Source organism: Juglans microcarpa x Juglans regia, chromosome 1D (assembly GCF_004785595.1).
Source record: "Juglans microcarpa x Juglans regia isolate MS1-56 chromosome 1D, Jm3101_v1.0, whole genome shotgun sequence".
NCBI lineage: Eukaryota > Viridiplantae > Streptophyta > Magnoliopsida > Fagales > Juglandaceae > Juglans > Juglans microcarpa x Juglans regia.
The window spans coordinates 41,258,290-41,270,683 of record NC_054594.1 but is presented as its reverse complement, the minus strand read 5'-3'; the positions used below and the strand labels follow the sequence as shown (position 1 = coordinate 41,270,683).

At 35.2% G+C, this 12,394-nt stretch overlaps 1 protein-coding gene across 1 annotated transcript; it reads left to right on the top strand.

Moving 5' to 3' along the window:
• The first annotated feature begins 2,094 nt into the window (after window positions 1-2,094).
• Window positions 2,095-3,889, top strand: LOC121259733 (protein BIG GRAIN 1-like A). Its single transcript, XM_041161460.1, has one exon. It carries the CDS (start codon window positions 2,474-2,476, stop codon window positions 3,776-3,778), a length of 1,305 nt encoding a protein of 434 aa, XP_041017394.1. The 5' UTR covers window positions 2,095-2,473; the 3' UTR covers window positions 3,779-3,889.
• Window positions 3,890-12,394: the final 8,505 nt, after the last annotated feature.

Genomic DNA, 12,394 nt, shown 5'->3' with positions numbered 1-12,394 from the left:
TGGTTGTGTTTGTGGCGTGCAGTCCGATTTAGTGATCGAACTAGACAATGATCTGTTGTAGTCTTTTAGTAGATTTTCAACGAGACTTGAATCATAAAGCAAAGGCTTGAGCCGATATTTGTTGACTCATTTTGGCTCTTGATCCAATCTGACCCGTTGGCTAGAATTTACTATAAATTGTATTATTCTCTTGTGGCTAGAATTTATTATATATTGTATTATTTTCTTGTACGACCGCTGCAATACTATATTTATTTATCATCTTGATAAAATTATTTACAGTTCTGTGAATGTAAACATATTTTCGAAATACATAAAACTTGTGTCGGATGTAGTTAATTCTATTTTTTATTTTACTTTTTCTCTTATCGTCTCCCGTAGATATAGCTGGCTTAATTATGTTACTATAACTTATCATTATCTTGTTGATATTTATATATATATATATATATATATATATATATATATAAATTATCATTATCTTGTTACGGAGGAATTTCAATCCGGCCAACTTGTATTTCTAAAAATTATTTCTGAAATTAATAATCATTTTTTATACTATTAGATTCACCAAAAGAAAAGTTCTTTGGGAGTGCAAAATTTAAGAATAATAGCCGCATTAGTTGACTGTATGTAGAAGCAGGCTCATGAACATGAGCAGCTTGGACTTAGCAATAATAATGCCTCATAATACAGTCCATACCAAACTTTTGAGGCATTCTGCCTGATCTTCTAGTTATACATAAGTTAGAAATGCTTTATTTTTCTGAGGTAACCCTACTCGAGGGGGTAAAAAAAAAAGAATTTTACTATATATAAGCAAGTTTGCGTATCAATCTGCGTACTAATACTGTTATCTTTATATTTTAAATTCAAATTAGCACTGTTTTCAATAAAGTTTACTTTTTGACCAATCATATTAAATTGATGCGCATATTAGTGCGTAGAACTGCTTACAACTAGATTTTTCCAAAAAAAAATGATCTCCGTGCACTTTAATGTTATTAATTACGTGTTATTCACATGGTGATCATCACAACAATGCATATATATAGTACATCCGACACTTATATTAACATCTGCTAGTATTAAAAGTCAAAGAAACCATGTAATATTATACACATGTTCCAACATCTTTTGTGCATTTTATATCATTGTACCCCGATGATCAATGCAAATTGGCAAACTTGGAATTATGTATCATTATCTTAGTATTTTTTTTTTCCATTTACCAATAAATATTGAGGCTATGGGAACTTGATACCAAATATCTTTCGTGAGAAAATGAGACGAATGTCAATAGATCACAAGATTATAATCGATTATCACAACAACAAAAATAAGTATTTATGATGAAAACAAATTTATTTTAATAGAAAATAATCATTTTCGCATGAAATAGTTGGCCGCAAATAATCATTTTTGTTGTAGTGAATATCTCATCATCTTTTATTTGTACGTGACCATAGCATGATGCCATGTGATAATTAAATGTGGGAAATGTAAGAAATTATTTTGGGTAAGGAAAAAATGTATATTTTTCTTAAAAAAAGAAAAAAGAGAAAAAAAAAAAAAAAAGAAAGAACAAGAAGGTATGAAATTACCATCTGGACCCAGAGAAATAGAGGTTGTGAATCGTGATGTTGTAGGATAACAATCTTGATGATCTCTCTGTGTATATGATCCCACACCTTAATAACTTTGCTTGCTTTTCTTTTTGGAGGAAAAGCAACTAAGGATCTAATGTCACTTCATGTGGAGGAGGCAAAGCGTAGAAGTAATTTCACTAAATAATGGGAGAGGGAAAAAAAGAAAAAAGAAAAAAAAAAAAAGCAAACAATTTAATAATTGGTTGAGCATGATCATCATTGCCAACCTGGCATTAGTTCGGGCTTGGACTTATATGCAGCCCGCTCTCAGTTTGTAATTCCTTCAGCAGATCAAGAGAAGTAATTATCTTAAAAATGTAGAGGGTTGATCAGCGATCCAACGGTCTGTGTTAGCTTTAGCATAGATTCCAAGGTGTGTGTGAAATACACGATATACCTTCCTGACTTATAAAGAGGGAGTAATAGGAACATCTAAAAGGAACACACACAATCTCTCTCTCTCTCTCCCTCTCTCTCCCTCTCTCTCTCCACAGGCGTGGCTTTTGGCTTTCATTGCTCTCTCGCTCTCTAAGCTATCAAGCACCCATCAATGCCCATGCTTGCTTTCTCTCCTCTTCATTTGCTCTTTCACACTTTGACAGAGCAAACAGAACACGAAGAGTACTACTTGTCTTGCAAATGTCTTACTTCTTTCTCATACAATCATGCTTGTCTCCAGTGACCTCTCTCTCTCTCTCTCTCTCTCTCTGAAGCAGACAACAAAGAGAAATAATTGATATCGTTAAGAACCCACTGTTCTGCCATTCTTTGTTTCCCTTCAATCTCTATCTACTTCTCCTTGTTGTACTTCTATATAAAAGGACATGGAGAGGTGGGATAAATCGCTGCGAGAAGATCGCAACCGACACCGGAGAGAGAACCCATCTTTTTCTTCCACTCTTCTCGACTCGATTTATCGGTCCATCGACGAAGGCCCCGGCGAAAAACGAGAAGAGAAACTCATTCTATACGGAGAAACCATGAGAAAGAAACAGAGCCATGGCCTAAAAGAACAAGAACAGGAAATGGCGAGCTTTCGACAAGCACGCATGATCGAGAAGTGGATGGACAAGAAAGCGAACGAAAAGGTCTCAGCACGCCGAAACTCCACGGCGGATTTCGAAAGGAAATCGCGAGATGACCGCAGTTTTATCCTGCAGAATTCGAGTTCGAGCTCTTCGGAGTCGAGCTCCGGAGGCGGCTTCTCGTCGTCGGAGTCGGAGTCCGTTTATGCGTCGAAATCAAGGTCTTCATGTTATTCTATGCAGAGGCCGAAGCCTATTCGGACCAGTGTTTCCCAGAAGCCTCAACTGGAGAAGTTTGGTGGTGGTTCTGGCGAACGAAGTCATTCTGCCTCGACACAAAAGCCAAAACACGAGAACGGTTTCGTGAAGACCAAATCCAAGGCCTTGAAAATCTACGGAGACTTGAAGAAGGTTAAGCAGCCGATATCACCGGGTGGACGCCTCGCTAGCTTTCTTAACTCTCTTTTCACTGCAGGAAATGCAAAGAAGGCAAAGATGTCGCCCTCAGTTGGAGGCAGGAACGTCGATGAAACCAGTAAGGAGAGAAACTCCAAGTACTCCACCGCCACAACATCAACATGTTCTTCCGCGTCTTCGTTTTCGCGGTCTTGTCTGAGCAAAAGTACGCCTTCTTCGAGGGGAAAATTCAGCAATGGTACCGGAGCCGGGGTGAAAAGGTCGGTGAGGTTTGGCCCGATCAGCGTGATCGTGGACCAGGACTGTAGGCCGTGCGGGCAAAAAATTCTGTCAGAGGACAAGCCGGGGCTCATGACTGTGTCCACCATAAGAACTGCGGGTGATGCAGAGATCAAATGTTATGTAATGGGTGGCAATTATCGTGTTGAAGAAGTTGCTAAAGATTTGTTCAAGAATTATAAAAAAGACAAGGAAGACTTGAATATGAGAGATATTCTTCAACATGACATTGAAGATTCTGAAGTGGATGATGATGATGATGATGCAGCCAGTTATTCAAGCTCTGATCTGTTCGAACTGGATAATCTTTCGGCTATTGGGATCGAGAGGTACCGGGAAGAATTGCCCGTTTATGAAACTACACACTTCGATACGAATCGAGCCATTGCTAGTGGCTTAATTATGTAATTTTCCAAAGAACTTGGGGAATTTTTCCTTTTTTTTTTTTTTTTTTAGGCTTTTGAATCAATGGTTTGGGGGTTTACTTGAGAAAATAATATTTATGATCTTATTGTGTCATGACTTCTTTAATTACCTCTATTTCCTTCTTGTCTGTCTGTATATAAAATGGATATATATTAATCATGTTTTTTTTCTTCCTAGCTATTATATATTATCATTTCTGGGTATATATAACAACGTAAAGAGATCAGAATATTGAACATAAAGATATATAGATAGACATGTACATATATCTTAAAAGATCAGAAGAAGTAGGAGATCTAAGCATAAATGGGAGCTAGACCCTCATCATTTTGTAAAGATAAAGAAAGTAAGGAAGAAGTTATTGAAGATTCGCAGATCGTGTTCACACGCGAAAATGGAAACAAAAGGTAAAGAGACCGGTGAAGAAGATGAGGTTAAAAGCAAAGGCAGATTTTCTACTCTTCCAACCATGCAAGAAAGAGAGAGTGAGAGTGGGGCCTCCCTTTGCTTGAAGATGACACCATCTCCATTTATTTATTTACACAGTAGTACTACTATATGTATACGCATGAGGCAGTGTTAGTCAAAAAAGTGGCTCTGTTTAACCCGTTGGGCTTTGTTTTTTTCTTTTTTTTTTTTTTTTTGCCCCCAAAACTGATCTCTTTATTAAATTAGATTTTGATTAAAGTTACTGGCCGGAGAATGATTTTTGATCATACTCCGGTCGTGACAGTGTTTTACAGGCAGTAAAAGGAGGTGAATTGATGGAGTTTAGGGATAAAGAAAGGAGAGGGGTAGATGTATGGTCTCAAAAGCTGTGGACAGAAGGATCTAATCCTTGATTCTCTCAAAGCCCTTGATGTCAAACATGGTTGGCTGGCTAGCTTCTTCTTGTTAAAAGGAAAAATATTATAGATTAAAAACTTGGTTGGCTGGTAAGCCAAGAGCTAGAAAATTATTTCTTTAAATGTGTTTGTAAGATTTCTCGAATTTGCAAAAGCATTGCGCGCCCCTGATCCTCAACTTCCAATTTTCAAACCAAAAGGTATTGATAGACTAATTTTAAGACTCGTTATAATTATGAAAAAGTCTTCTTGCAAGTGATTTCGTGCACCAAATTTTGTACTGATATTAAATGTAATACATCCATTTAATAAAATAATACAATACGAATTGAAAGTGAAAATTATTTTATTGAGACAGAAAACCTTATTATTCTTTCAAAAAAAAATTCGTTTTATTTTTTTCAATAAAAAAGATTATGTGAGTGTTGATAAGCGATTTAATGCACCGAACTAATTGTAACTAGCAGGCCCCTTATATTATTTTGGAAGTCTTGCGTAAAGGAATTAAGGGTGTGTTTAGAATTAAATATAACAGTTCTAATATTTTCTCAACTACTTAATTATTATTCACAAACAAGTCATTATTATTTACGCTACGAACGTCCTGAGATGTACGTCGCGTGCAAGCTAAGTGATCAATACATATATATAAACAGTATTCAGTGATAAATCTTTGCTACTGGATTTTGATCCTTTAGGCTAAAATCCATCCCATTGAGATTAATTGCAGTCAAAGATCTGGTCAATTCCAACTTCACACATGCATCAAGTGTTGGGCATGAATTCTCTCCTTTTTTTTTTTTTTTTTCCCTTTCTCTTCCAATTAAAGATGTATATGAGTACTCATTAACATATATCATGCATTGTCGTCAATTGCAAGGACTAATTAAGGAGTTCGAGTCTTTTCATCGCATCCCATTAATTTGAAAAGTAAAAGACCAGGGTTCGGAACTTCGGAGCCGGGGGTGCATATATATATATAGTGGAGCGAGTAATAACTCATGTGAAATGCATGCCCAGATCACTCAGTGACGATACTTTCGGAGTTGCCTTTTCAAACCATTATAAAGATTCAATATTAATCATATATTAAAATTGTGAAGATCATCTCGCAATGCAGTGAATTAGAGAAATATATATCAAAATTATAATGAAGAAAAAAGCAAAAAGTAAAAAAAAAAAAAATAATAATAATAACGAAAATTATATATTAAACAGATAAATAACTTTTTTTTTTAATCAATATATACATTATCACATTCGTCAATAAGTATTAATTAGACATACATCACTAACGTTTTCAAAATCTTCATATGGTTTTATATAACTTTATATACAGTGCCCAGAAAAAATAATAGTTAGAAAAACACAAAACGTACGGCCAATTCAAGCACGTATAATGAGGCAGATCTAAGCACAATGATCAGTCTTCAAATCCATATATAGCTTTGTTATATATATATATATATATATATATATATATATATATATATGCAATTGTTTGGTTTCCAAGCACAAGATGCGAATAAAAAAAAAAAAAGGAAAAACGTAAAGTTTAAAAGCCTGATATTACTCTGATCATTAATTAGGGGGTGGCCAGGAGTTGGGGGGTTATAATTAACTTATTAGTTAATTATTAATATTACTTTCTTGATCAACAAATTAATTAAATATCACTTATATTTCACAAATTATAATTAATTAAGATTAAACAGTCGGAAAAACCACCATGCATGCATCGCATCACATCATAATATATATATATATACATGCATAATAATCAAATATATATTATTACATGCAAAAATATATATATATATATATATAGCTTCTCATAATATTAATTATAATATATATATAGATATATCCTGCATACATGCCCTATTTAATATATACATGATGTGCATGCATGCAGGTCCTGATCGATCCGAATAATATTCTCAACCAGCATAATTCTCATTAGTACTAATGACGAGTTGTATTATTATAAGATCTCTCCCTTCTCCCGAGAAGGATTTTGGAAGAAGTTGTGCAAGACTGGGGAGGACCACTGAATCTTAACAGTTGGATATTCTAATTAAGTTATCATAACATATACTTAATTAATATTTAAGCTAAAACAATGAAGTAGTTAGCTTCAACAATAGGAAAAGGAAAAGGCTAGCGCTATTCTACGGTCGAAAGTGCATAGGCTTGAATTAAATGGCTATAGATCATTCGAAAAATGGCGCGCGCGCGCGCGCACACATATATATATATATATATGACGGACCGGGATCGCGAGTTGGAAGATCAAGACCTGGGATATATATAAGATGCTGGCCTTCAAGAAGACGAGAAATGATATATATAAATCATGAAGATCAAGTGGTTTAGACTTTAGTTAATGCAATCTTCCATGCAAACAAGGATCATATGATCGTTGGATTAAATACATTTTTAAAAAAAATAAAGATTCTCCACGATAATTAAATAAGCAAATAATCAAGATTTTTGTATAAGCTGATATATATATATATATATATATATTTGCTGATCTGTTAAACTAACGATATAGATTAGTATTATACATTACTTGGTTGGTGAAACATGAATGATGGGGACGTTATAGTAATAGATCATAGTGGGGGTGAGACCAACAACCCATGATCTTAGCGTTGACTATTCTAATTACGCGTAGACATTGCATGCCCTAATCATTAATATAATCGTCCCCTTAATCATGGTCGATCTTCAGTTTTATAATTATATATTAATTATATATATATCGAGCTAGAAAATAATTGATCGGATTTTAGGGACCTAGCTAGCTGTTGTGGCGGGTGCCTTACGTCTCTATCACAGAAAAGAGTTGTTGCTATATATCCCTGTATAACACGTAATATTGGTGGGGGGTGAGCTAGCCTTTGGCTGTACATGCATGTCACTTAACAACCATGCAATAGTCACTAAAAAAAATGAACAAAAGATCATTGCAACCATTTTATGTGGCTAATTAGTAATACGTACGAGTACTCGACCTTGGTCCAACTGCAGTCAGGCCAGGTCGTCCGACCTCCGCGTGCTGTTCTAAACCACAAATTTGGTTGATCGATCGGTGACTCGGCCTCTGCATGTCCATGCAAAAGGGTGCATGGTGGGTCACGTACATAGCAACAGTCTATGTTTATGTTTGGTGTTGTCCCAAAAGGTTGTCAGTCTATAGCTAGAGAGCCTCAAATTTGGTTTGTATCCATCCATTTGTCCTTGATAATTAATGTTCTTACGTACTATTGATCATTAATAATTTTACCCACTCCATTATTTGATCAGGGAAACACGAATAACTGCTTAGAAAGTTTTTGGGTTTCTCTCTAGGTTGTCCAATTTGTTCTTTTCTCTGCAACATTTTTAATTCAATTTGTTGATATGTGCAGTATCATGCATGCATGCAGATCGACCAAACGGCATTGCATGATTGAAAGAATAATAAGTCCCAACTATAATATTTATTAGACTCACAAATATGTATATAATTAACTCTGATCATTATATGACCCGTTTTAAAACGAACAACGTCAAGTTATTTATTTATTTTTTTCCAAAATGTGAACCTATTTTTGGATCATTAATTAATGAGAAATGCTATACATCAGTTACTATTCATTCTCACACCTCATACCTATAACTTTTTGTATAAGATATAAAGTGTGGAGTGATGAATAGAGACTGATGAGAAGAATTTTTCTTAATTAATTATACAGATGGTCGTAACTTCATTCGACAATAAACAGCAACATCAGGAAAAAAAATACAATTTTTATGAGCTTGATAAACTTAAAATTTTTCTCAAGACTGGTTCAAATTTGAAAATTCAAAACTAATTGGGTCTCCTTCATGTGCATGGAAAGGTAAAAGGAAATTAAAGAATATTCATGGTTGAACGAAAAAGGAGAATAAAAAAGGGTGGGCGATGGGATATACAAAAACATATAGATAGATGAAGTGGAGGATTTTAGGCCCGGTAAGAGGATGGACCACGCATGCACCATCACCCCCAAGCGTGCCACTGCGAACTGACGACACAAACGTTTGATTTGGAAGCCAGCCCACAGTACCTGCTTTTTCTCCCTTTTTTTAACCGCACGTGATGGGCTGGGCCAGCATGTCGAAACCTGTCGCGCATGCACACGTGTGCTCCTCACAGATCCCCGTGAGATCCGGGCCACTGAGAAAAATATCACCAACGGGGTTTTTTGGCGGGGGGGGGGGGGGGGGGGGGGGGGGGGGGGGGACCACCCTCTTTCATTAGCTTTGCCCCCCTATTGCCTAGCAACAAAATCACCGCCACTCATGCTCTGACACCTGTACTGCCAGGCCACGTGTGTGTGGTCAAGATTGTTGCTCCTACATTACCATAATGCCCATTGAGTTTTGATAGGGAATGTCTTTTGGGATATATGGGTAGTGTTGAGAATAGGATTATAGGAGAGAATGGGGAGAAGAGAAAGAGGGAGACAGGGCAGCTTTAGTAAAAGAAAAGAAGGTTTGCTTGTGTGTGTGTGTGTGTGTGTTTTGGAGGAGTGAAAAGAGAGAGCGAGGAGAATTTTGGTGATCCCAAGAAGATCGCTTATTTGTGAAACTGATCTCAGAAACAGCACCTCTTCTTTTCTCCTGGAAAGAAAGAGAGAGGAGAATCGAGTTGCATGATGAGATGGTGACCTTTGATCCTCTTTGCCATTTGTTTAGACTTTAGTGCTTGAGATAAAGAATCTTAAGGATTTTTCTTTTTCTTTTTTTTTTCTTTTTTTTTTTTCCTAGGAATTAAATGGTTCCAACTTCCAAGTAATTAGGCACTAATTGTTTCATTAAGTTTAGAGAATTTATAAGGTTTCATGATCTGGTTTTTATTTCCCAAATGACTTTTTATTTAATATATTGACTCTAATTTTTCTTAATTATCTGGTGCAGTGATCAGTCTGTCCAGGCTCCTTTAATGTTATTATATATTGGGACAAAAGCTTTTTTTTTTTTTCCTTCTAATTTTTATAATTAATGATCTTGTTCTTATCATCATGTGCCCTTTTGCAGATATATAGATATATATATATATATATATATATATATATATATCCTCTTTGCCATTTGTTTAGACTTTAGTGTTTGAGATAAAGAATCTTAAGGATTTTTCTTTTTCTTTTTCTTTTCTTTTTTTTTTCCTAGGAATTAAATGGTTCCAACTTCCAAGTAATTAGGCACTAATTGTTTCATTAAGTTTAGAGAATTTATAAGGTTTTATGATCTGGTTTTTATTTCCCAAATGATTTTTTATTTAATATATTGACTCTAATTTTTCTTAGTTATCTGGTGCAGTGATCAGTCTGTCCAAACTCCTTTAATGTTATTATATATTGGGACAAAAGCTTTTTTTTTTTTCCTTCTAATTTTTATAATTAATGATCTTGTTCTTATCATCATGTGCCCTTTTGCAGATATATATATATATATATATATATATATATAGTACTTTTAGCTTTGAGTTGATTTATTTTAAGATCCTTTCTTTGTTCATCATGTGGACATAGAAACTAGCTTTGAAGAATCTTACAACCTATTTGTGCAGTGTAAACACAACTAAGCATGAACTTTGAATATAGCTGATTTTGGAAGCTGGTTGATAATTAATGGCTGCTGCCACTGCCAGTTGCAAGATTTTCTTGATCTGGATCCCCTTTTTCTTTCTGCTTTTAAATTGAAATAATCAATCACTTTTGTCCTTTATTTCATAACAAGCTGCATGGGATATTTCCCATATAGAATCGGTCGTTTTATTCTTTGAGAACAAATTAACGTGTGCATCTTGAACGTTTATTAATATAAATTGCACAATAAAAAGTACTAGTCTTTGCATGATCTATATGTAAGGAGATTTTTTCCACTTCACAAATCTATTGCGCTTCGACTTGATACTCGGCCTCAGAGCCCAAACTTACCAATGAAGCAAGTCGCCTACAACAAAAAGTAAACAATGATGGTTGATGGGACGAATATGCTTGACGTCGCTCGGCCACACTCTGCTCATGGGGACTTGTATATGACAGAATAGGAAAGATGAATAACTTTTATTCTTCTGACATGGAAACATCGACAGACCACCAAAGACAACAGAAAATTAAAGCAAATCAGAGAACCACACCGCATTAATGGAACTATTACCCGAGTTTCACTCCACATTAATGATGTCATCGTATAGGCACATCACATTAAAAAACTCTAATAAAAGGAACAGTACAAAGGACATGAACTCCACGGGAGCAGACACAATCTGTTTCTCCAGACTCTCGGTATACGAGAAAAATTCTCTGATCCCTAGATTCTTTCATTATTTACAAAAAAATAATTTACTAACTTTGACATCAGAGAGTCCCTGACCCCAAGGCCACATTCTCCTAACTTCTTCATTCTCTATGTTTGTAGGCCCAGTTTTGAATATCTGAGTTGATGGAACCTGGCCCAATGACATACGAAACACAACGTTAACACTATCTATCTCTTTCAATAACTAGGAATTAAGCCTCATTCACTTTTACAAAACTTTTCATCTCATCTCATCTAATTATGATTATAACTTTTCCAAATTCTCACACAAAATAAAATAAACTATTCAATTTTTTCAAATTCTAAAATAAAAATAATATTAAAAAAATATATTTTAACAATATTTTATTCAACTTTCAACTTTTATCTTAACTAATCTAGTCATCTTATCTACGAAAACAAACAAGACCTAAATATAGATCTACTTGTAAAATGGCAGATACTTTTTTAATATCTCTTTGTCAAAATTTGAGGATTTCATGCATGTGAGAAATAGATAGACAAATAAAGTAGGTTAGACAACATTTATATGGTCTGTATATATGAATTTTTTTTAACAATATTAAATACTTAATAATTATTATTATAGAGTTTAATTCACGTGTGTATTTCTCACACGCACATGTGATTTTACGCAGGAAATTTGGAAGAAAGCTGCTGTGGCGTTGGGGGTTCGGTGCACGGAGTGCAATTCATAGTGGGCTCGGGTAATAACGTGGTTCAGTTGTGCAAAGCGGTCATCACATAAGGGAGTTTTAATTGGGATAGTTCCAAGCCTTATCACATGGAGGTTATGGGCGCGGTGGTGCACAACCAGTATGGAGAGTGTTCACACTTCGATTGATTTAGTATGGAGGGAGATTAAATTCTGGGTACGCCATGTCTCTGAAAAAATTTCAAAGATAACCAGGTTGTCATCTACAGACCGAAAATTGCTCATTGAGTTGGATGTGCCCATCGTTTCAATAAAACAGAGACTACCAAGGTTAATCAAGTGGGCGAAGCTAGCCGTAGGTTGGGTTAAATTGAGTATTGATGGGAGTTGCCGAGGGAACCCTGGTAATTGTGGCGGAGGTGGGGTCATCTGAGATGCTAATTGTAGTTTGATAGTTGCTTTCTCAGAATTCTATGGTTTTGAAACCAACAATGAATCTAAGTTACGAGCTTTGTCTACATGCATGAGATTATGTAAATCGTTGGGTCTCCGTAATGTTGAGATAGAAAGCGACTCTTCTGTGGTTGTTAATTAGGTTATGCAAAGGTGTTGCACTGTCTGGTATTTGTGAAATTTTTGGGAGGCGTTGCAGGAATCACTCACAAGTATAAATTTTATCATTTCACATCAATTTAGGGAGATTAATCAGGTAACGAATTTTCTAGCAAGACACGAGGAAAA

Bases quoted from the DNA above. Each gene is read 5' to 3' on its own strand.
- LOC121259733 (XM_041161460.1), top strand. From the start codon at position 2,474: ATGGAGAGGTGGGATAAATCGCTGCGAGAAGATCGCAACCGACACCGG.